Source organism: Salvelinus sp. IW2-2015, linkage group LG4q.1:29, assembly GCF_002910315.2.
Source record: "Salvelinus sp. IW2-2015 linkage group LG4q.1:29, ASM291031v2, whole genome shotgun sequence".
NCBI lineage: Eukaryota > Metazoa > Chordata > Actinopteri > Salmoniformes > Salmonidae > Salvelinus > Salvelinus sp. IW2-2015.
Window position 1 is genome coordinate 34,283,341 of NC_036842.1, and position 26,444 is coordinate 34,309,784.

The window sequence follows — 26,444 nt, forward strand, 5'->3', positions numbered from 1 at the left end:
GGGAAGAAGAGGGGGTCATAAGTGATAAATTAGGGTGCTAAGGTGATAAAGGAATATTATTTCCCAAGCAAGTACATATTTAGAATGTACAATACCTCCAGAAAGTATTCATACCCCTTCACTTATTCCACAATTTGTTGTCTTACAGCCTGAATTCAAATTGGATTAAGGATTTTTTGTTTTACCCATCTATACACAATACCCCATAATTGCAAAGTACAACTTTTTGTTGTTGAATCTTTGAAAATGTTTTGAAAATGAAATAAATGAGATATTTGTAAATATTTGTAAATACTTTGTAAAAGCACCTTTGGCAGCGATTACAGCTGTGAGTCTTTCTGGGTAAGTCTAAGAGCTTTCCAAACCTGGATTGTGCAACATTTGCCATTATTCTTAAACAAATCATTCAAGCTTTGTCAAATTGGTTGTTGATTGTTGCTAGACAACCATTTTCAGGTATTGCTATAGATTTTCAAGTAGATTTAAGTCAAAATTGTAACTCAGCTACTCAGGAACATTCACTATCTTCTTAGTAAGAAACTCCAGTGTAGATTTGTCCTTGTGTTTTAGATTATTGTCCTACTGAAAGGTCAATTCATCTCCCAGTGTCTGGTGGAAAGCAGACTGATCCAGGTTTTCCTGTAGGATTTTGCCTGTGCTTAGCTCCATTCAATTTCTTTTTTATCCTGAAAAACTTCCCGGTCCTTAACGATTACAATCATACCCATTACATGATGCAGCCACCACTATGCTTGAAAATAAGGAGAGTGGTACACAGGAGTGGAGGCCCCTCAGTGAATTTCATAAAATTTAAAATAGTGAAATATTTAAAAAAAAATATGCATTTTAGATAAAACTATGCTAAATATATTCATTTCACCAAATAATTGATTAAAACGCACTGATTTGTAATGAAGGTCATGCTGTGTTACCTAGCTAGCTATGGTTATCCAACACTGGAACTCTTCCAAGTCAAGGTAACCTTTTGGTTTAATTAATTTATTGCCACCGGGGCCTGCCGGTGTAACTGCTAAACTGCTTGCTAACTATACACTGTACTGCATGATTGTAACGGGTTTACTAACACGTTAGTTCTAGTAGCTATGTTGACTTAACCTCAGCTAAAATTGTGACAACGATGTAGGCTGTGTGTAGCAGTTAGCCGTTATGATATGAAAGTTTGGCCACAGACAGCTTATGTGTTGTGCACTGAAGTCCACAAGTCAATGGAAAAGGTAAGAGGAGGAGAGCACGTAGATGCGAGCAGGAATTATCCAATGATCAAAGGGATCATACTGTTTGTATATGGCTGCTATGAAAGTGAACAGTGTTTGCGTGTGATCAGGGGTGTATTCATTGCCCCGATTCTGTTGAAAAACCTTTCTAAAATGGAAGCAAACGGAATGAAACGGGGATAAACATAACTGAATGTGTCAAATAGAAACTCTCGTTTGCAACTGTTGAACTAATGATTACACCCTAGATCAGCTAGATGCAGGCAATATTGTGCAAGGCGGTATTGAATGTGTCAATGTCTGTCACCTTGATTACAAAAATGTCTCTCGACCTGTGCATCTACGTTGTAAACTTTCATTCATAGGCTAGGTTTCAGCAACCTCATGATGGGTATAGGGAAAAATGTTGTATCATGTAAATCATATCAAAAGTTTATTTTTCACGTGCGCCGAATACGACGTAGACCTTAGTGAAATGCTTACTTACCAACAGTTCAATTTTTAAGTTAAAAAAAGGTATTAGGTGAACAATAGATAAGTAAAGAAATAAAAACAATAGCAAAAAGACAGTGAAAAATAACAGTAGCGAGGCTATATACAGTAGCGAGGCTATAACAGTAGCAAGGCTATATACAGGCACCGGTTAGTCGGGCTATTTGAGGTAGTATGTACATGTAAGTATGGTTAAAGTGACTATGCATATATGATAAACAGAGTAGCAGTAGCGTAAAAGAGGGGTTGGCGGGTGGCGGGACACAATGCAGATATTCCGGGTAGCCAAAGTGCGGGGGCACCGGTTAGTCAGGCTAATTGAGGTAGTACATGTAGGTATGGTTAAAGTGACTATGCATATATGATAAACAGAGTAGCAGCAGCGTAAAAGAGGGGTTGGGGGGGCAGGACAATGCAAATAGTCTGGGTAAAAGCTGTTGAGAAGCCTTTTGGTCCTAGACTTGGCGCTCCGGTACCGCTTGCCATGCGGTAGTAGAGAGAACAGTCTATGACTGGGATGGCTGGGGTCTTTGACAATTTTTAGGGCCTTCCTCTGACACCGCCTGGTGTCGAGGTCCTGGATGGCAGGCAGCTTAGCCCCAGTGATGTACTGGGCCGTACTCACTACCCTCTGTAGTGCCTTGCAGTCGGAGGCCAAGCAGTTGCCATTCCAAGCGGTGATGCAACCAGTCAGGATGCTCTCGATGTTGCAGCTGTAGAGCCTTTTGAGGATCTGAGGACCCATTTTAGTTTCCTGAGGGGGAATAGGCTTTGTCGTGCACTATTCACGACTGTCTTGGTGTGTTTGGACCATTCTAGTTTGTTGGTGATGTGGACATCAACCTGCTCCACTGCAGCCCCGTCGATGAGAATGGGGGCGTGCTCGGTCCTCCTTTTCCTGTAGTCCACAATCATCTCCTTTGTCTTGATTACATTGAGGGATAGGTTGTTATACTGGCACCACCCAGCCAGGTCTCGGACATCCCTACATGCTGTCTCGTCTGCAAGGGGACTGAGCACACCCCAGAGGGGCTCCAGTGTTGACGATCTGCGTCGCGGATGTGTTGCTAACTACCCTTACCACCTGGGGGCGGTCTGTAAGGAAGTCCAGGATCCAGTGATCCTTAGTGATGAGCTTTGATGGTACTATGGTGTTGAACGCTGAGCTGTAGTCAATGAATAGCATTCTCACGTAGGTGTTCTTTTTGTCCAGGTGGGAAAGGACAGTATGGAGTGCTATAGAGATTGCATCATCTGTGGATCTGTTTGGGCGGTATGCAAATTGGTGTGGCACTTCATGGCTACAAACGTGAGTGCTACGGGTCGGTAGTCATTTAGGCAGGTTGCCTTAGTGTTCTTGGGAACAGGGACTATGGTGGTCTGCTTGAAACATGTTGGTATTACAGACTCAATCAGGGACATGTTGAAAATGTCAGTGAAGACACCTGCCAGCTGGTCAGCACATGCCTGGAGCACACGTCCTGGTAATCCGTCTGGCCCCGCGGCCTTGTGACTGTTGACCAGTTTAAGCTACGGCTACGGAGAGTGTGATCACACAGTCATCCGGAACAGCTGATGCTCTCATGCATGTTTCAGTGTTACTTGCCTCGAAGCGAGCATAAAAGTGATTTAGCTCCTCTGGTAGGCTCGTGTCACTGGGCAGCTCACGGCTGTGTTTCCCTTTGTAGTCTAATAGTTTGCAAGCCCTGCCACATCCGACGAGCGTTGGAGCTGATGTAGTCTGATTCAATCATAGCCCGGTATTGTCGCTTTGCCTGTTTGATGGTTCGTCGGAGGGCATAGCAGGATTTCTTATTAGCTTCCGGGTTAGAGTCCTGCTCCTTGAAAGCGGCAGCTCTACCCTTTAGCTCAGTGCGAATGTTGCCTGTAATCCATGGTTTCTGGTTGGGGTATGTATGTACAGTCACTATGGGGACGACGTCCTCGATGCACTTATTGATAAAGCCAGTGACTGATGTGGTGTACTCCTCAATGCCATGGGAAGAATCCCAGAACATGTTCCAGTCTGTGCTAGCAAAACAGTCCTGTAGTTTAGCATCTGCTTCATCTGACCACTTTTTTGTTTATAGACCGAGTCACTGGTGCTTGCTGCTTTAATTTTTGCTTGTAAGCAGGAATCAGGAGGATATGATTGTGGTCAGATTTACAAAATGGAGGGCGAGGGAGAGCTTTGTATGCGTCTCTGTGTGTGGATTACTGGTGATCTAGAATGTTTTTCCCTCTGGTTGCGCATTTAACATGTTGATAGAAGGTTAGGTAAAACTGATTTAAGTTTCCCTGCATTAAAGTCCCCGGCCACTAGGAGCCCCACCTCTGGGTAAGTGGTTTCCTGTTTGCATATTTTCTTCAAACAAAAAATCTTTGTCTAATCCGAGGTGAGTGATCGCTGTCCTGATATCCATTAGCTTTTTTTTGCAGTAAGATACGGTGGCAGAAACATTTTGTACAAAATAAGTTACAAATAATGCAAAAAAAAAACACACATAATAGCACAATTGGTTAGGCGCCCATAAAACTGCTGCCATTTCTTCCCGGCGCCATTTTATACAGGTAGTAGCCTAAACCTATAGATGTTACATTGATCTGGGTGAATGGAATATGAATGACCATGATTTAACATGCTGTAAAAAAATTAAATAAGGCCATGCTCATTAAAAAAATTATCGTCCTCCCTCATCTTAAAACAGCACCGATCGCCACTGGTACTTAGTAAAATGTTGTATTAGATTTGCCCGAAACATAACACTTTGTATTCAGGACAAAAAGTTAATTGATTTGCCACATTTTTTGCATTATTACTTTAGTGCCTTGTTGCAAACAGGATGCATGTTTTGGAATATTTTTATTCTGAATAGGCTTCCTTCTTTTCCCTCTGTTAATTAGGTTAGTATTGTGGAGTAACTACAATGGTGTTGAGCCATCCTCAGTTTTCTCCTATCACAGCCATTGAACACTAACTGTTTAAAAGGTAAACATTGGCCTCATGGGGAAATTCCTGAGCAGTTTCCTTCCTCTCCGGCAACGGAGATAGGAAAGATGCCTGTATCTTTGTAGTGGGTGTGTTGATACACAGTGGGTGTGTTGATACACCATCCAAAGTGTAATTAATAACTACACCATGCTCAAAGGGATATTCAATGTCTGTTTATTTTTGTATTTTTTCCCCATCTACCAAAAGGTGCCCTTCATTGCGAGGCTTTGGAAAACCTCCCTGATCATAGTGGCTAAATCTGTGTTTGAAATTCACTGCTTGACTTGGGGACCTTACAGACAATTGTATGTGTGGTGTACAGAGATGAGGTAGTCAAAATCATATTAAACACTATTATTGCACACAGAGTGTGTCCATGCAATTTATTATGTGAAATTTTGACTCCTGAACTTATTTACGCTTGCTATAACAAAGGGGTTGAATATTTAGACTAAAGACATTTCAGCTTTTCATTTTTAATTAATTTGTAAAAATATTGAAAAATATAATTCCCCTTTGACATTATGAGGGTATTGTATGTAGGCCAGTGACACATTTGAATCTATTTTAAATTCAAGCTGTAACACAACAAATTTGTATAAAAAAATCAAGGGGTGTGAATACTTTCTGAAGGCACTGTATTCACAAATACGCACAAATCACTCTTAAAACAGAAACTCAACACAACAAACAACACTATCAACAACAACACTAGTTACTTACGTATCGCTGTTAGCACTGCCAGCAGAGAGAAAAAAGGGAAATGTTGAAGAATTTTCCCATGTATGTAAACAAAGCCACTTCAACCCACTCATAAGGGTGATGATTCATCCAACCTCCTTAGTAAAGTGCTCACCTGCTCAGTTCTTTCTGCAGCTCCTGCATGTACTGGTGGCACTGGGCATAGTATGTAGCCTGGGCCTCCACAAACTCATGCAGGCAGCGCAGGTGGTTGACCTACCAGGGAAAGACAAGAAACAAGTTGTACCTCCAAAAGCCTCGTTTCACACATTCAATGGTTTTCACAATGATTGTTACTAAACCGCAACATTATAGTTTATATTTGTTGGAGCAAAATTGTCTGAATACTTCTCCCATCTGTTTAGGCTCTGAAGATCTAATCACTCACCCATCTTAGACACATAGGTTGTGAGAACTGGTTAGAACCTGCTTTTTTGTTTGTTTGACTGCATCACTGGAGTAGAGCTACCCCTGATCTCTACCCCTGATCCAGCATCCTCCCCAGACCTAGTGCTGTTTCCCTAGGTCTAGGCTTTCCGTGACTAGTGTGTGTGTGTGAGGTCTCTGGACTCACGTGTGTACTGCTGATGCCCTCCAGTAGCAGCCGGGTGACCTCGGCCTGTCTGTCAAACTCTGTCTGAGCCACACGCAGCTCCTGCTCCGCCTATAGGAGAAGAGGGGAGAGACCACATGAACACCCACATACACTGAGTGTACAAAACATTAAGTACACATTCCTAATATTGAGTTGCACCCCCCCTATCAGAATAAATAGTGTCATTGATGTCAAATTCATTTGAGGTGTTGCACGAAAGTTAGTTGAGTAATCTCTCGTGGACAGATTAAACTGTAAGTTACAACTTTTTACAAGAATTTTACTTCTGGGTAACCAAGATTAGTTGAAGAGACTTGTGTGCACGTCTCAAATCAGATTTGGGACGGTATTGATTTAGGCAAGGTAAACTGGGGTAGGAGGGCTAATTGTGTTTAGTGCCCATCTGTGCAGAGGAGGAGGGACCCAAATGGCACCCTATTTCCTACGATGTGCACTACTTTTTACCAGAGTCCTACAGTAGACACAGTGTACAAAACATTAGGAACACCTTCCTAATATTGAGTTGCACCCCCTTTTGACCTCAGAACAGCCTCAATTCGTCAGGGCATGGACTCTACAAGGTGTCGAAAGTTTTCCACAGGGGTGCTGGCTCATGTTAACTCCAATGCTTCCCACAGTTGTGTCAAGTTGGCTGGATTCTTGATACACACAGGAAACTACTGGCACATGTTGACTCCACAAGGATGCTGGCCCATGTTGACTGCAATGCTTGCCACAGTTGTGTAAAGTTGGCTTGATGTTCATTGGGTGGTGGACCATTCTTGATACACATGGGAAACTGAGCGTGAAAAGCCCAGCAGCGTTGCAGTTCTTGACACAAACCAGTGCAGCTGGCACCTACTGCACCAGGCAGCAGGCTGTTAGCCAGTTTAGTGGAGTCTGCCACTAGCACAGTCAGTGTAGTCAGCTCAGCTATCCCTATGGAGACCGTGTCTGTGCCTCGACCTAGGTTGGGCAAAACTAAACATGGCGTTGTTCGCTTTAGCAATCTCACTGGAATAAAGACCTCCTCCATTCCTGCCATTAATGAAAGAGATTGTGATACCTCACATCTCAAAATAGGGCTACTTAATGTTAGATCCCTCACTTCCAAGGCAGTTATAGTCAATGAACTAATCTCTGATCATAATCTTGATGTGATTGGCCTGATTGAAACATGGCTTAAGCCTGATGAATTTACTGTGTTAAATGAGGCCTCACCTCCTGGTTACACTAGTGACCATATCCCCCGCTCATCCCGCAAAGGCGGAGGTGTTGCTAACGTTTATGATAGCAAATTTCAATTTACAAAAAAAAAAAATGACGTTTTCGTCTTTTGAGCTTCAAGTCATGAAATCTATGCAGCCTACACAATCACTTTTTTATAGCTCCTGTTTACAGGCCTCCTGGGCAATATACAGTGTTCCTCACAGAGTTCCCTGAATTCCTATCGGACCTTGTAGTCATGGCAGACAATATTCACATTTTTGGTGACTTTAATATACACATGTAAAAGTCCACAGACCCACTCCAAAAGGCTTTCGGAGCCATCATCGACTCAGTGGGTTTTGTCCAACTAGTCTCCGGACCTACTCACTGCCACAGTCATACTCTGAACCTAGTTTTGTCCCGTATAAATGTGGATCTTAATGTTTTTCCTCATAATCCTGGACTATCGGACCACCATTTTATTACGTTTGCAATCACAACAAATAATCTGCTCAGACCCCAACCAAGGATCATCAAAAGTCATGCTATAAATTCTCGGACAACCCAAACATTCCTAGATGCCCTTCCAGACACCCTCCGCCTACCCAAGGACGTCAGAGGACAAAAATCAGTTAACCACCTAACTAAGGAACTCAATTTAACCTTGCGCAATACCCTAGATGTAGTCGCACCCCTAAAAACAAAAAACATTTGTCATAAGAAACTAGCTCCCTGGTATACAGAAAATACCCGAGCTCTGAAGCAAGCTTCCAGAAAATTGGAACGGCAATGGTGCCACACCAAACTGGAAGTCTTCCGACTAGCTTGGAAAGACAATACCGTGCAGTATCGAAGAGCCCTCACTGCTGCTCGATCATCCTATTTTTCCAACTTAATTGAGGAAAATAAGAACAATCCAAAATTTATTTTTGATACTGTCGTAAAGCTAACTAAAAAGCAGCATTCCTCAAGAGAGGATGGCTTTCACTTCAGCAGTGATACATTCATGAACTTCTTTGAGGAAAAGATCATGATCATTAGAAAGCAAATTACGGACTCCTCTTTAAATCTGCGTATTCCTCCAAAGCTCAGTTGTTCTGAGTCTGCACAACTCTGCCAGGACCTAGGATCAAGGGAGACACTAGTACTATTTAGTACTATATCGCTTGACACATTGATGAAAATAGTCATGACCTCTAAACCTTCAAGCTGCATACTGGATCCTATTCCAACTAAACTACCTTAAGAGCTGCTTCCTGTGCTTGGCCCTCCTATGTTGAACATAATAAACATCTCTCTATCCACCGGATGTGTACCAAACTCACTAAAAGTGGCAGTAATAAAGCCTCTCTTGAAAAAGCCAAACCTTGACCCAGAAAATATAAAAAACTATCAGCCTATATCGAATCTCCCATTCTTCTACAAAAAGGTTAGAAAAACTCACTGCCTTCCTGAAGACAAACAATGTATACGAAACGCTTCAGTCTGGTTTTAGACCCCATCATAGCACCGAGACTGCACTTGTGAAGGTGGTAAATTACCTTTTAATGGCATCAGACCGAGGGTCTGCATCTGTCCTCATGCTCCTAGACCTTAGTGCTGCTTTTGATACCATCGATGACCACATTCTTTTGGAGAGATTGGAAACCCAAATTGGTCTACACGGACAAGTTCTGGCCTGGTTTAGATCTTATCACTGGGAAAGATATCAGTTTGTATCAGTGGATGGTTTGTCCTCTGACAAATCAACTGTACATTTCAGTGTTCCTCAAGGTTCCGTTTTAGGACCACTATTGTTTTCACTGTATATTTTACCTCTTGGTGATGTCATTCGGGAACATAATGTTAACTTTCACTGCTATGCGGATGACACACAGCTGTACATTTCGATGAAACATGGTGAAGCCCCAAAATTGCCTTCCCTGTAAGTGTTTCAGACATAAGGAAGTGGATGGCTGCAAATGTTCTACTTTTAAACTTGGACAAAACAGAGATGCTTGTTCTAGGTCCCAAGAAACAAAGAGATCTTCTGTTAAATCTGACAATTAATCTTGATGGTTGTACAGTACAGTCGTCTAAAATAAAACTGAAGGACCTCGGCGTTACTCTGGACCCTGATCTCTCTTTTGACGAACATATCAAGACTGTTTCAAGGACAGCTTTTTTCCATCTACGTAACATTGCAAAAATCAGAAACTTTGTCCAAAAATGATGCAGAAAAATTAATCCATGCTTTTGTCACTTCTAGGTTAGACTACTGTAATGCTCTACTTTCCGGCTACCCGGATAAAGTACTAAATAAACTTCAGTTAGTGCTAAACACGGCTGCTAGAATCTTGACTAGAACCAAAAAATTTGATCATATTACTCCAGTGCTAGCCTTTCTACACTGGCTTCCTGTTAAGGAAAGGGCTGATTTCAAGTTTTTACTGCTAACCTACAAAGCATTAAATGGGCTTGCTCCTACCCGATCTTTCCAATTTGGTCCTGCTGTACATACTTACATGTACGCTACGGTCACAAGACGCAGGCCTCCTTACTGTCCCTAGAATTTCTAAGAAAACAGCTGGAGGCAGGGCTTTCTCCTATAGAGCTCAATTTTCATGGAATGGTCTGCCTACCCATGTGAGAGATGCAGACTCGGTCTCAACCTTTAAGTCTTTYCTGAAGACTTATCTCTTCAGTAGATCCTATGATTGAGTGTAGTCTAGCCCAGGAGTGTGAAGGTGAACGGAAAGGCACTGGAGCAACGAACCGCCCTTGCTGTCTCTGCCTGGCCGGTTCCCCTCTCTCCACTGGGATTCTCTGCCTCTAACACCATTACAGGGGCTGAGTCACTGGCTTACTGGTGCTCTTCCATGCCGTCCCTAGGAGGGGTGCGTCACTTGAGTGGGTTGAGACATTGACGTGATATTCCTGTCCGGGTTGGGTTGTGCCATGGCGGAGATCTTTGTGGGCTATACTCGGCCTTATCTCAGGATGGTAAGTTGGTGGTTGAAGTTATCCCTCTAGTGTTGTGGGGGCTGTACTTTGGCAAAGTGGGTGGGGTTATATCCTGCCTGTTTGGCCCTGTCCGGGGGTATCGTCGGACGGGGCCACAGTGTCTCCCGACCCCTGCTGTCTCAACCTCCAGTATTTATGCTGCAGTAGTTTATGTGTCGGAGGGCTAGGGTCAGTCTGTTATATCTGTAGTATTTCTCCTGTCTTATCCGGTGTCCTGTGTGAATTTAAGTATGCTCTCTCTAATTCTCTCTTTCTTTCTTTCTCTCTCTCTCGGAGGACCTGAGCCCTAGGACCATGCCTCAGGACTACCTGGCCTGATAACTCCTTGCTGTCCCCAGTCTACCTGGCCGTGCTGCTGCTCCAGTTTCAACTGTTCTGCCTGCGGCTATGGAACCCTGACCTGTTCACCGGATGCGCTACCGGTCCCAGACCTGCTGTTTTCAACTCTCTAGAGACAGCAGGAGTGGTAGAGATACTCCGAATGATCGGCTATGAAAAGCCAACTGACATTTACTCCTGAGGCACTGACCTGTTGAACCCTCGACAACCACTGTGTATTATTATTTGACCCTGCTGGCCATCTATGAATATTTGAACATCTTGGCCATGTTTTGTTATAATCTCCACCTGGCACAGCCAGAAGAGGACTGGCCACCCCTCATAGCCTGGTTCCTCTAGGTTTCTTCCTAGGTTCTGGCCTTTCTAGGGAGTTTTTCCTAGCCACCGTGCTTCTACACCTGCATTGCTTGCTGTTTGGGGTTTGAGGCTGGGTTTCTGTACAGCACTTTGTGACATCAACTGATGTAAGAAGGGCTTCATAAATACATTTGATTGAAATAAATTTGACCTAATATCATTACCCGTTCAAAGGCACTTGCATCTTTTGTCTTGCCCATTCACCCTCTGAATGGCACACATACACAATCCATATATCAATTGTCTCAAGGCTTCAAAATCCTTCTTTAACCTGTCTCCTACCCTTCATCTACTGATTGAAGTGGATTTAACAAGATACTTCAATAAGGGACCATAGCTTTTACCTAGATTCAGTCTATGACCTGAAAAGAGCAGGTGTTCTTAATGTTTTGTACACTCAGTGTATATGCACACACATGCATGTACAGTGAGCTCCAAAAGTATTGGAACAATTACATTTATTTCGTTTTTGGGTCTGTACTCCAGCTTTAATTTCAGGGTATTTTCCTCCATATCAGGTGAACCATTTAGAAATTATAGCACTTTTTGTACATAGTCTCCCCATTTTAGGGGACCAAAAGCATTGGGACAAATTCACTAATGTGTATTAAAGTAGTAAAAAGTGATGTATTTGGTCCCATATTCATAGCACGCAATGACTACATCAAGCTTGTGACTCTACAAATTTGTTGGATGCATTTGCTGTTTGTTTTGGTTGTGTTTCAGATTTTGTGCCCAAAATTAATTAATGGTAGATAATGCATTGGAGTCACTTTTATTGTAAATAAAAATAGAATATGTTTCTAAACACTCTATTCTGATTTACAATAAAAGTGACTCCAAAATGACCCAATAAATGAATGGTAAATAATGTAAACCTATATGGATGATAATACCCTCAAATTTAAGCTGACAGTCTGTACTTTAACCTCATAGTCATTGTATCATTTCAAATACAAAGTGTTTTAGTTGACAGAGCCAAAACAAACCAAAAAATGTTTCACTGTCCAAATACTTTGAGGTCACTGGACACACACCTAAAGATGTCTATGGCCTTTTTAGGCTGTGTTGTTGAACACCAATCTTACTAAGTGATACTTACTTTGTCCACTTCCTCACTCCACAGCTAGAATAAGCAGCATGACAACAAGGGAGATAAGAGCAATTCTCAGACCAACAATGACAGCACACAACAGACATTTCTCCCCAGAGCAGTCTCATGAGTCTGTTTCAAGGGCAATGGCCCCACTCCCTTTCTGACTCATTAATATGATGAAAGACTAGTAGCCACGTAGTAAGATGGCAGGAATCCCCCATAACAATAAAAGTCTAGTCATGTCTGGAAGAGGCCAATGATTTGAAAACATGAGTAAGTAATCAGATGATTTTGTTGAAACCACTGTTAGCTATGTGATGAGTCAAGAGTCACTTTTAAATGTAGGGCAGCAGTTCACACTTGACACAGGCATTAGTAACTAGCTATTCCATAACTGCATGTACTTATCAACTGTAATAGCCCTGTTACAGGGTATTTATTACACGTTATTAGACTGCTCCTTACTCTACAATAAGTATAGCCAAATGACATTTCTGTGGGACTAGCAGAATTAAAATGACAGGAGGACACGTAGTTTGTGTGGACAGTACACAGACAGCATGTACACAGACAGCATGACAAAGCCCTGGGAAGTGCTCTATTGAGGGTTCAGCCAAACTGATGGGAAACATCATAGGAATATAATTCATTAGATTATATTTCTATGGGAATTCTAAGCAGCTAAGGAATTGATTCTCGAAGGAGAAATACAACCTCAATAAGGGCAAATGTGGGAGGATGTGAACACACACAGTGTTCTGGTCACGAAGGGGATTCAAATTTTTTGCTTTTTCAACAACGGCCTTCTATACACAACCATCTGTTTGACAATTACAACGACAGAATCTCTCATTATAGACAAAGACACACAACACCGTGACACAACTGACAAAACAAATAATATAGTCCAACGTGTTGGACTGAAAAGAGAATGGCCAGGCACGTCTTCGTCGCTGGCATTCATCATAAACACGACTACCACGAACAAGCCCTTCTCCTCCAATACAGACTGACGAATGTGACAGAGTTACCTAACCAGTAGCGAAGACAGTGACAACATCAGGAGCAAAACAGATCTATGAAAGTGGAACGTAGGACCATTTTTGTTTAGCTAACTGCATGGTGGCAAAAATTAGGTACAGTGGGGAGAACAAGTATTTGATACACTGACGATTTTGCAGGTTTTCCTACTTACAAAGCATGTAGAGGTCTGTAATTTGTATCATAGGTACACTTCAACTGTGAGAGACAGAATCTAAAACAAAAATCCAGAAAATCACATTGTATGATTTGTAAGTAATTAATTTGCATTTTATTGCATGACATAAGTATTTGATACATCAGAAAAGCAGAACTTAATATTTGGTACAGAAACCTTTGTTTGCAATTACAGAGATCATACGTTTCCTGTGGTTCTTGACCGGGTTTGCACACACTGCAGCAGGGATTTTGGCCCACTCCTCCATACAGACCTTCTCCAGATCCTTCAGGTTTCGGGGCTGTCGCTGGGCAATACGGACTTTCAGCTCCCTCCAAAGATTTTCTATTGGGTTCAGGTCTGGAGACTGGCTAGGCCACTCCAGGACCTTGAGATGCTTCTTACGGAGCCACTCCTTAGTTGCCTGGCTGTGTCTTTCAGGTCGTTGTCATGCTGGAAGACCCAGCCACGACCCATCTTCAATGCTCTTACTGAGGGAAGGAGGTTGTTGGCCAAGATCTCGTGATACATGGCCCCATCCATCCTCCCTCAATACGGTGCAGTCATCCTGTCCCCTTTGCAGAAAAGCATCCCCAAAAAATGATGTTTCCACCCCATGCTTCACGGTTGGGATGGTGTTCTTGGGGTTGTACTCATCCTTCTTCTTCCTCCAAACATGGCGAGTGGAGTTTAGACCAAAAAGCTCTATTTTTGTCTCATCAGACCACATGACCTTCTCCCATTCCTCCTCTGGATCATCCAGATGGTCATTGGCAAACTTCAGACGGGCCTGGACATGCGCTGGCTTGAGCAGGGACCTTGCGTGCGCTGCAGGATTTTAATCCATGACGGCAGTGTGTGTTACTAATGTTTTCTTTGAGACTGTGGTCCCAGCTCTCTTCAGGTCATTGACCAGGTACTGCCGTGTAGTTTTGAGCTGATCCCTCACCTTCCTCATGATCATTGATGCCCCACGAGGTGAGATCTTGCATGGAGCCCAGGCCGAGGGTGATTGACCGTCATCTTGAACTTCTTCCATTTTCTAATAATTGCGCCAACAGTTGTTGCCTTCTCACCAAGCTGCTTGCCTATTGTCCTGTAGCCCATCCAGCCTTGTGCAGGTCTACAATTTTATCCCTGATGTCCTTACACAGCTCTCTGTCTTGGCCATTGTGGAGAGGTTGGAGTCTGTTTGATTGAGTGTGTGGACAGGTGTCTTTTATACAGGTAACGAGTTCAAACAGGTGCAGTTAATACAGGTAATGAGTGGAGAACAGGAGGGCTTCTTAAAGAAAACCTAACAGGTCTGTGAGAGACGGAATTCTTACTGGTTGGTAGGTGATCAAATACTTATGTCATGCAATAAAATGCAAATTAATTACTTAAAAATCATACAATGTAATTTTCTGGATTTTTGTTTTAGATTCCGTTTCTCACAGTTGAAGTGTACCTATGATAAAAATTACAGACCTCTACATGCTTTGTAAGTAGGAAAACCTGCAAAATCGGCAGTGTATCAAATACTTGTTCTCCCCACTGTAGATAAGAGATCCTAACACCTGCAATCTTCTGGCCAGTTGTCCACCAAAGGGCTATCTGCTATCCCGATATCTGGCTCCTGGGGTCATCCCTCGGAGACGAGGTCACCCCCCAATTCTAATTGAATAAACCTTCGTATTTGCATTCAGTCTATTGTTCGGTCAGTTAGGCCTCTCCATGATTGAACTAATTAATCAAGTCTGTGGTCAGTCAAATCAGGTGCTGAAGTTTGGCTGGATTCCATCAGAACGTTGAGGTGATGGGGGGGGGGGGGGGGCTCCAATACATACACACCCTCTAAGGGCCTTGAGAACAGGTGATGGAGCAAGTAACACCCTACTATACCACAGTACCATTGAGCTAGTACCTACACTGCTGAAAATAAAAGGTGCTTCATTGCAGTTTTATATAGCCATATATAATAATAAGCCATTTAGCAGACGCTTTTATCCAAAGCGACTTACAGTCATGCGAGCATACATTTTATGTATGGGTGGCTCCAGCAGGGATTAAACCCAATACCCTTGGTGTTTAAGTGCCAAGCTCGACCGACTGAACCACACTGATCTGTATGAAGCAAGCCATGGAACGCTTTTTGGTTCTGTATAGCACCATTTCTTCTAGCAGTGTAGGGCGGGGGTTGTATTCCATCTAGTATTGTTGATATATGCTATGAACAGTGTAAACCTATTTATATATACCTTCCTCTGATCCATCACATTGGCCGACTCTTTGGAATCTTCCAGATCCCAACTATCCCAGCCACCACTGCTTTGCTGTTTTTAAGTTTAAATTTGAAGGTTTCATTTATTTGCACCAAAGAAAAGAAGTGATAGACAACAATACAGATAAAACCAAATAAGTAAAAAACAGTGTGCAGGTTGGAAGACCAAGGGCTTATATAAAAACAATACCACCAAAAAATATATACAAGTAGGATTTTTTTTTTTTTTACGTTTGTTAAAACAGATAACAAAACCTTCTAACTATAAAAGTACAAATTAACTGATCAGAAATCACAAAAAATAATAAACAGTATATGTTTTGTTTATATATGTGTGTGGATGTGAGTGTGAGAGAGACGGGCTATATTTAAAAAAAAAATATATATATATATATATAACCTTTATTTAACTATATGGAGGAGATTACTGAATAGTTTGGTTCATCAGGCTGACCCCCAGTCTTCGCTTGAAGTTATTGAGGGACAATGGGGTTTTGGCAATGTGAAGATAAGAATTCCAGAGTATGGTACCTCTGTATCAGATAAAGAATTAGTTTGAGGATAGCTTAGTCTCTGTCTCCTTCTACATGTCTGTCTCTTCCTAACAGTCTCACCCAAGTTATTATCCACAAAGACTAGATACATTCAGAAAAGCTAACCTGTGACGTAGGCCATGAAGTGCACTAAACTTGTGCAAATAAACCAGAATTTGTACCACTAATGCTATGTGTTTGTGTGCGTGCGCCATTGTACATATTTTATGGAGTATAGCCTGTGTGTTTTTGTGTGTATGCATCTCTCAACATGAATCCTTCGTCTGTGGGCGTCTTACCGCAGATGCGCTCGCAGACAGAACATAATTTCGAGGCCTAGTCTCCTGAAAATCGGGCTCGGCCTACAGGCAGAGGGGGTAACAAAGTCATACAGTCATGCATCGCATCAACACAAGCAGCTCCAACAAACAGCACACTGAGGAAGAAGAAGAATGAAAAGGAGAATGAGAAGAAGAAGCAAACGGTCAGTTCCCACAGGAGTCTGGGATGGAGAAGCAAAGCTGCAGTTCATGAAATATGGGGGGCATCAATGTGTCCTCTATACAGACAGAAGCTGCCTTAGCATGCTAAGCTAATTATGGCTACATACAGAGGCTCCGAGAGTTCTACAGACCTGGTTGACAGTAGCAGCCTTACAATGCTAAACAAATTATGGCTCCCAGAGTTCTACAGACCTGGCTCTGACAGTAGCAGCCACTCGAGGGCATGAGCATTCTCCCATACAGAAGGCCTCAGCTCAGGGCCTAGGATCAGTTTATCCTTTTAGATCATAATGAATATGATTATATGGACAGATCCTAGATCAGCACTTCTACTCTGAGATGCTTTGTGGATATTGGCCCAGGACTGTGCAGTGCAAGTAGCAGTGTGGTGCGCAGCCTATTTGTGTTTTATGATGTTAAGAGGAACTTGGATGGCATGAGTAACTTGTATTTTGTCACGCAGAGCCAGTGATGAGAATTAAATACTACCTCCACACCATGAGGCATGAATGGATTAGAAGAGCTTACACAAATATTTATTTGCATCAAGCGCCATGCACGTTTTCAAAGTCAAGGTCCAATATTCTGGTATCATTATAATGGTGGCAGACATCTTGGTTTTGCATTGTCTTCTGTTCAAACCTGACCATTGAACCTGTGGAATGGACAGCAGACTGGCTGGATACCCCCCATCACTCCCATCAGTCTTCAGGATGTGTGAGTGTGGGAATGAGCAGGGCTTTCCAACTGAGGGGACAATGGAGTATTGTTCAAAGGGTCCAGAGGCCCCTGAATCAGCTTTCAGGGCCCCAGACAATGAGGCGGGTAGACCTTGGAGATGGTAGTGGAAACACTGAGGCCACTTAAAACAACAGTCTAAAAATGTACAGTCTCAGTTCTACATCATCAACTTTGTTGCGCCAGTGTACCATCCAAAACATTCTGTTTGGTAAAGTCAACTGGAAAAAAAATTAAAATAAATGTTCCACCTCTCATATGACCATCTCTAGGTGTCATTACTGAAACAATCCCATTCAACTTTTCTTTGGGACTATACAGTATATTGTAGTGCATGGATGGTCTGAAAGAAGAGAGGGAGGATGCCCCGAACAACACTCAATGACAAAAATAAAAATGGGAGAAAAAGAGGCAAGCGAGATCGCTGAAAATACAACACTCTCGTCAATACTTACATCTCCCTCACACTGCGCAAATGATAAGAGAAACATGTTAGTCCAAAGTTAGTCAACAGAGGGCACCGTTGGTCTCCACGTGCAAAACTGAAGAGAATGAGAGAGGTTGGAGGGTGAAGGGTGATTCTAATTTGGGAGAGACAATTGCCATGCCCCATGTAAGGTTTGCAGAGAAGGTGAGTCAAAGGTAGACCCCTAAACATTGATGAAAATCCTCCACCCCTGCCCACCCCTATGGCCATTTCTATTGGTGTAGCTGGCTTATTGGTCTATGGATTTCTATTGATGTCCCAGTTGGAGTTGATCTAAGTTGACAGCACATTTAAGAAAGCTTGGGGGAAGGACAAGCAGTGAGCTCGTATTATGTGAGTTAAACTGTGTTGTGTTCATTCTCCACTTATAGACCAGAGTATCTAATCAAAAGCATACAGTGATTGGAGGTAGTAGCTGTTGAATAACTAAACTGCTTTGCAATCACCTTTGAGTGATTGTTGTGACGGCCTTAATGCCCCCCAGTAATAGTCAATAGATAGACAGGGAAGTAAACAGAGCCAAGAGAACTCAAATCATTTTCATCAACTCTAGAACTGTGTCAGGAATTGTATGTCCCATGTCAGGCCTGAAATCAATCAAACTGGGACTGCCAGTCATAAGGGGAGGGGTGTCTGAGGATGAGGAAGACTCACCGCCGCTTTAGCCTCGGCCTGCTTGGCTTTCTTGACACGTGCTTTACAGATGTCCAGGTCCAACCGCCGATTCTCCAGGAGACGTCTCTCTTTCTGCACAGGGGAGGAAGACGAGGAAGTGAGTGACACAAAACCAGACCACCACCACTCTCCCACTACTTCTCCTCTGTGCTACGCCAGAGCCACTTGTGTATCCACTTGGTAACAGCTCCACATTGCCCTCTGATATTGCTGGGTGGCATTTTTACCATGTTGCTTATATTACGGACGTCATGTTGCTTGCTTAGCGTGTAACCCCCCAATTGGGCTCATGCCTTGCTTGAACTCAGCACGTGACCGCCCTCCTTGACAACGTTCCAACAGTTTGAGCCTATAAAATAACACAAATGGAATCATATATTAACCAAAAAAGTGTTAAAGAAATCAAAATATATTTAGATTTTAGACTCGTCAAAGTTGCCACCCTTCTTTGCCTTGATGACACCTTTGCACGCTCTTGGCATTCTCTTAACCAGCTTCACCTGGAATGCTTTTCCAAGAGTCTTGAAGGGGTTCCCACATACGCTGAGCACTTGTTGGCTGCTTTTCCTTCTCTCCGCGGTCCAACTCATCCCAAACCATCTCAATTGGGTTGAGGTCGGAGGACCATCTGATGCAGCACTCCATCACTCTCCTTCTTGGTCAAATAGCCCTTACAGTCTGGAGGTGTGTTTTGGGTAATTGTCCTGTTGAAAATCAAATGATAGTCCCACTAAGCGCAAACCAGATGGGATGGCGTATCGCTGCAGAATGCTGTGGTAGCTATGCTGGTTAAGTGTGCCTTGAATTCTAAATAAATCAGTGTCAGTGTCACCAGCAAAGCAACCCCACATCATCACACCCCCTCCTCCACACATGTAGAGATCATCCATTCACTTACTCTGCGTCTCATAAAGACACGGCGGTTGGAACCAACAACCTCAAATTTGGACTCATCAGACCAAAGAACAGATTTCCACCGGTCTAATGTCCATTGCTCGTGTTTCTTGGCCCAAGCAAGTCTCTTCTTATTATTGGAGTCCTTTAGTAGTGGTTTCTTTGCAGCAATTCGACCATGAAGGCCTGATTTATGCTGTCTCCTCCGAACAGTTCATGTCGAGATGTGTCTGTTACTTGAACTTGAACATTTATTTGTGCTGCAATTTGTGCTGCAATTCCACAAATTAACTTTTAACAAGGCACACCTGTTAATTGAAATGCATTCCATGTGACTACCTCATAAAGCTGGTTGAGAGAATGCCAAGAGTGTGCAAAGCTGTCATCAAGGCAAAGGCTGGCTACTTTGAAGAATCTCAAATATATTTTGATTTGTTTGACACTTTGTTGGTTACTACATGATTACATATGTGTTGTTTCATAGTTTTGATGTCTTCACTATTATTCTACAATGTAGAAAATAGTAAAAAATTAAGAAAAACCCTTGAATGAGTAGGTGTCCAAACCTTTGACTGGTACTGTGCATTAAGGCCGTCACAATAAAAAGACAGTAACAGCGGCGGAATAAATTTAACTACACATACGTTTGTATCATCACAAACCCGAGAGCAACATCTGTCCCGTGAAAACCTCAAAGCAAATAGTTATATGACCTGCAGCATGGTCAAGCAAGATAATGTTTGACAGTTTACTAAACAACTATTGATTTACACTGAACAATAATATAAATGCAACATGTAAAGTGTTGGTCCCATGTTTTATGAGCTGAAATAAAAGATCCCAGAAATGTTCCATACGCACAAAAAGCTTATTTCTCTCAAATGTTACATCCCTGTTAGTGAGGATTTCTCCTTTGCCAAGATAATCCATCCACCTGACAGGTGTGGCATATCAAGAAGCTGATTAAACAGCATGGTCATTACACAGGCGCACCTTGTGCTGGGGACAATAAAAGGCCACCCTAAAATGTACAGTTTTGTCACAACACAATGACACAGATGTCTCAAGTTGAGACATCTTCATTTCTCTACCATAAGCCACCTCCCAATGTTGTTTTAGAGAATAACTGGAGACTAGTTGAACGCCAATGCCATCCTCCGCTCTTTCATGTTGGCAAAACAGTATATGGCCCTGTCATACAATACGCTTTTAGTTTTTGTTTTCATAGAATGCTTGCTAGCCTAACTTCCTCGTATGGGCAACAATGAACCAGCTAAGTTAGCTAGCTAGCTAACATTAGTTAATGTGAGCTTACTAGGCTACAACATAACACTGTTTTGCTAGCACAGACTGGAATATGTTCTGGGATCCTTCCCCTGGCATTGAGGCGTACACCACATCAGTCACTGGCTTCATCAATAAGTGCATCGATGACATCGTTCCCACAGTGACTGTACGTACATACCCCAAACAGAAGCCATGGATAACAGGCAATATTCACACTGAGCTAAAGGGTAGAGCTGCCGCTTTCAAGGAGCAGGACTCTAACCCGGAAGCTAATAAGAAATCCCGCTATGCCCTCCGACGAACCATCAAACAGGCAAAGCGTCAATACAGGACTAAGATCGAATCGCACTACACCGGCTCTGACGCTCGTCGGATGTGGCAGGGCTTGCAAACTATTACAGACTACAAAGGGAAGCACAGCCGAGAGCTGCCCAGTGACAAGAGCCTACCAGACGAGCTAAATCCCTTCTGTGCTCGCTTCAGGGCAAGTAACACTGAAACATGCATGAGAGCATCAGCTGTTCAGGACGACTGTGTGATCACGCTCCCCGCAGCCGATGTGAGTAAGACCTTGAAACCGGTCAACATTCACAAGGCCGCAGGGCCAGACGGATTACCAGGACGTGTACTCCGAGCATGCGCTGTCCAACTGGCAAGTGTCTTCACTGACATTTTCAACATGTCCCTGATTGAGTCTGTAATACCAACATGTTTCAAGCAGACCACCGTCCCTGTGCCCAAGAACACCATGTAACCTGTGTGGTATCCCAGGAGGTCTACCCCYYGGGATGGTAATAGAGGGGAGGTACGTGAGGCGACGTTGGCTCCCTCTGCTGGGAATACGGGAGCTGGGCACCCCGACACGGACAGCTAAGTGGAGGTAATTAGAGGAAAGTGCCAACCAGCCGTGGAGGCTAAATAAAAGGAGCACGATGGCACACCGCGGGAGAGAAGGGAGAGAGACGGACACCAGTTAAGAGAGAGAAGGAAGACCGAGCAAAACCTAAGTTATTTCTTTGATATATTTATTTTCTGTCTTAAGTAAAGTTGTTTTTCGGACTAAAGCCTCCCTGTCTCTGTGTCAATCTCTGCAAACTCAACCCAACACCCCACGGTATACCACACCTGCCTAAATGACTACCGATCCATAGCACTCACGTCTGTAGCCATGAAATGCTTTGAAAGGCTGGTCATGGCTCACATTAACACAATTCTCCCAGAAACCCTAGACCCACTCCAATTTGCATACCACCCCAACAGATCCACAGATGATGCAATCTCTATTGCACTCCACACTGCCCTTTTCCACCTGGACAAAAGGAACACCTATGTGAGAATGCTATTCATTGACTACAGCTCAGCATTCAACACCTTAGTGCCCTCAAAGGTCATCACTAAGCTAAGGACCCTGGGACTAAACACCTCCCTCTTCAACCCCCAGGTGGTAAGGGTAGGTAACAACACGGGGGGGGGCCTCAGGGGTGCGTTCTCAGTCCCCTCCTGTACTCCCTGTTCACTCATGACTGCACAGCCAGGCACGACTCCAACACCGTCATTAAGTTTGCCGATAACACAACAGTGGTATGTCTGATCACCGACAACAATGAAACAGCCTATAGGGAGGAGGTCAGAGACCTAGCCGTGTGGTGCAAGGACAACATCTCCCTCAACGTGATAAAGACAAAGGAGATGATTGTGGACTACAGGAAAAGGAGAACCGAGCACGGCCCCATTCTCATCGACGGGCTGTAATGGAGCAGGTTGAGAGCTCCAAGTTCCTTGGCGTCCACATCACCAACAAACTAACATGGTCCAAGCACACCAAGACAGTCGTGAAGAGGGCACGACAAAACCTATTCCCCCTCAGGAGACTGAAAGGATTTGGCATGGGTCCTCAGATCCTCAAAAGGTTTTACAGCTGCACCATCGAGAGCATCCTGACGGGTTGCATCACTGCCTGGTATGGCAACTGCACGACCTCCGACCGCAAGGCACTACAGAGAGTAGTGCGTACGGCCCAGTACATCACCGGAGCCAAGCTTTCTGCCATCCAGGACCTCGATACCAGGCGGTGTCAGAGGAAGGCCTAAAAATTGTCAGAGACTCCAGCCACCCCAGTCATAGACTGTTCTCTCTAATCAAATGGCTACCCATCAATTACCTTGACACCGGTGCCCCCGCACATTGACTCTGTACAGGTACCCCTTGTATATAGCCCCGCTATTGTTATTTACTGCTGCTCATTAATTATTTGTTATTCTTATCGTTTACTTTTTGGGGGGTATTTTTTTTAAACTGCATTGTTTGTTAAGGGCTTGTAAGTAAGCATTTCACTGTAAGGTGTAATACCTGTTGAATTATGCACGTGACAAATAAAATCTGATTTGATTTGAAATGCTTGCTGGCATCAATCAATCAAATGCTACGGCCGCAACATGTAATACTCTTTTGTTCCAGACAGCACAGATACATGGGCTCCACATACTGAGACAGAGAGGCACTGTTTCTCTCGCTCGTATGATTTCTCTGGTGAGATTCAGCCCCTTGCGAATTGACAGAAAAGTATGAAAACACAGAGACGAAAGCGAAATTATTTTATATATTATAATTTTTTATTGGTCCAATATTTGGGGAAGCCTGGCTTCCATGAATACACGCCACTGTCCATCCTCAATATTTCAAGCTAGCTGTGGCGTGAGCTTAACCATCTAGACTCTAAGCCAGGGGTGTGGGCTAACATATGGAATGAGGGGGTTGCTAACATATGGAATTGTTTTAAGATGATCATACCAAGGATTATTTAGCTATTTGACTTTGAATTTTAAGACCCCTTACTGCTATTAGCCAACAGAAATGCATTGAATAACAGATTTTGTCCCCCAAAAAATCTAAAGAAAGTTTGTTCTGATGTGTCTGTCCTATATCTGAGAGATATAAGAAAGATCAGTAAAAAATTATATATTTTTTACATGCATTTATCCCCTTATTTTAGGCACTAAACTATCTCCATATATACTTCCATTCATTTTTAAAACTGGTACCGGGGACCCTCAGATGAGTCTCGTGAGCGTCCTAAAGCAAAACACCACCGTGTTCGTGAGTGTCTCAGCTTTCCTCTTGGTTCATATTAGTGTGTAGCCCAAACCGTTCGGACGCTACATACGATTTTGTGAGAAGACCAATTTTCGGGATGTCTCATGGTCTGACAAACACCGCTCTAGCTCTGTCACCTTTCACCGCAGATGCGGAAGGGCGATATCGGCAGATGCGGTTGATTGAGATGCAGTACATGCAAAAAACAGATATCTCTAGCTTAAACAGATTTTAAATGGGGATCTTTTTATTATGTTAATTAGATTTCCGCGAGGGACGACCACTGTAGGCGAAGGGTTAAGGTACGTTCTTAACTCCGCGAACACTTACACTTATCTTCAGCTTGAAGTGCCTAAGGGGTAGAGGCTAGGGATGAGGGGCTAGGAATTTATTTAGGATTTCACAGAATACTCACAGATATGGTTCTCCAGTCTCCCTCCAGGAAGTTGCGGAGAGGAGTGAGGAAGTTGATAGCCGAGGTCTGGAGGAACTCCCTCTCCGCCCCGCCCAGTCTACTCTGGTACTCCCCCACCGTGATCAGGGTACTGCCTGTCACTCACACACACACACACAATTAGGTTGATGACAGAAGTGGATGATTAGGTTGTTGACAGTGAATATACATGACTGGGCAATAATAATATGGCCAATTCCTTTTTAGTTCCAGTCCATTCAGGAGACAAAGGGACATACCGGACCGGGACATTGAATTCCATGACATTCGTTCAGTTTCCTAAATTACCAGGGAGTTAGAATGAAACTGAGCCCAACTCATCAGATCAGAACTGCCCGGCCATTGACCCAGTGGAAGGAGGAGCGAGAGAGAGAGAGAGAGAGAGAGAGAGCCAGGTCAGAGAGTCCGTCCCCTCCACTCCCAGTGAAAAAAACCTTCCAGTAGAGTAATCGAATTCAACAATGCCAATAATAATGTTTTCAATTCAACTTTTGCTTTCAAAAGCAGCACAAACATAGAACATGTAAGAATGAACAATAGCCATTGAATTCTACCGTGCTGATATACTGTACGTTATAGGGATATAATGTACACTCTAGAATGCCCTTCAAGCCCATCAGAAACAAGTATTCAACAATGGTAAAAACATAAATCATTATAGCCATGCATTATATCAACCCTCCCCCTTGTTAGGTTCTAAATAAACAGAGTAAAAACTACCGGACAACTAAGACAAGCTCAAACCAAGTTTATTCACCCAATGGGTCAGACAGCTGAACAGACAAAGACATGATCCCACCATCACAAGTATATATACCCCACTTAAGAACAAGTCTTCTCCTTTTCTTTAAACATGACATCTTTATTGCTAGGCAGGAAGTAGTAATAAATTGTTCCTTCTCCCTTAATGTGACCTGACCTCGGCCCCCATTCCTCACTAATCCACAGCTATCCACCCTTATCAGTGACCGCAACCATCTGATTGCCTTTCCCTTACTCAGTAACATTGCAAGCCCCTGGCTCATATGCAACCTTAACTGACCCCACCATATACATTACTCCTACCATTAACTTCTGGTGTAGCAAGTATTTGAAATTACAACCCAACAACTGAAACCAGACTGTGTCCCTTCTCCTTTCCATAGGATACCTGATGTCTAACAATAACATGTTCTGACAGAATGTAAACGTTCTGCATTCCCCTCTCCCCCTTAGTGACTTGATTAAGGATATTTATAAGTCAGAACTCATCCCCCTCAACTCAGCATCTCTCCATGCTTCACTGCATTAACCACTCTTTACTGCTGTTATAAAGGATGGATGGATGGATAGATAGACGGACATATAATCGTTTTGAGAGACTGGGGATTTTCAGTAAGAAACTGCCGCCGGAGGGAATTTCTTGGGACCACACGCGCGCGCACGCACGCACGCACGCACAGCGTGCTAAGCCAAGCTGCTAAGTTGTGAGGCATGGTATCATCAAACCGCTGTGTAAAGGATCAGATTAGTTGGGAGAGAAGTGGGTATCCCGCCAGCTTCCTAGGTAATCAAAGTCAGCATCAGAGCTATAACTCTGTCTATAGACACAACTATCCATTATCACACTGGCTCACAGTCTATGGGAGACAAAACAGTCGCAAGCTGCATTTCTTGGGAATTTATATCATAACTGGCGAGTGTTGGCCAGCCTTTTCATTCAAGTTGGATTACTCCTGGGCTGCAGCACCCAAAGATCATCATTAATATACTGGCCCACAATGCTCTGTCGGGGGTTCTTAAACCTTTTCAGCTAAAGAGACAAATTACAAAATGAGCGTCCTTCCGTGACCAAATTCCTCCTCCAAAGACCCAAATTAAGAAATAGTGTGTGATTATATTGTAAACTCATAACACATTTCACATGCCTAGAGCAGAGTTTAAGAAACCCTACTCTAACATACAGTACAATGTGTCCAACCATTACTTAGATTGTTGAGAGAAAATCCCTTAAAAATGTGCCTAGAAAGAGAACCATTAAGAGATTCCACTTCACTGCAAGAATGCTCATATCGTGTTCAGGTTGAACACATTTTCTAATAGACTTGGGTATCCCCATCTGGACAACTTGAGTCACTTTGGCCATGGTCCACATCATACATTGCAGTTGGGCATCAGATTGCTATGTCATAGATGAGGATATCTGATATACTAAACAACTATTCAGGCGTTATGTGATCTGGCAAGCGACTGCAATATAGTCGGCCTGGAACGCGGACAT

General features: G+C 43.2%; 1 protein-coding gene across 9 annotated transcripts in view; it reads right to left on the reverse strand.

Annotated features, from left to right (window-relative positions):
- sh3glb2b (SH3-domain GRB2-like endophilin B2b) overlaps positions 1–26,444 on the reverse strand; it is a 45,613-nt gene that overhangs the window by 10,685 nt on the left and 8,484 nt on the right. For 2 of the 9 annotated variants that reach the window (XM_023984511.2, XM_070442855.1), the window contains exons 4-11: positions 24,146–24,279; positions 18,436–18,528; positions 16,353–16,415; positions 15,498–15,572; positions 12,066–12,089; positions 6,035–6,124; positions 5,576–5,676; positions 5,443–5,457 (exon numbers count right to left, since the gene is read on the reverse strand). In XM_023984511.2, the coding sequence (XP_023840279.1) occupies positions 5,443–5,457; positions 5,576–5,676; positions 6,035–6,124; positions 12,066–12,089; positions 15,498–15,572; positions 16,353–16,415; positions 18,436–18,528; positions 24,146–24,279 (595 nt within the window). The remainder of the gene's footprint in view (positions 1–5,442; positions 5,458–5,575; positions 5,677–6,034; positions 6,125–12,065; positions 12,090–15,497; positions 15,573–16,352; positions 16,416–18,435; positions 18,529–24,145; positions 24,280–26,444) is intronic. The other 7 variants (XM_023984515.2, XM_070442854.1, XM_070442857.1 and 4 more) reach the window with 7 other exon arrangements.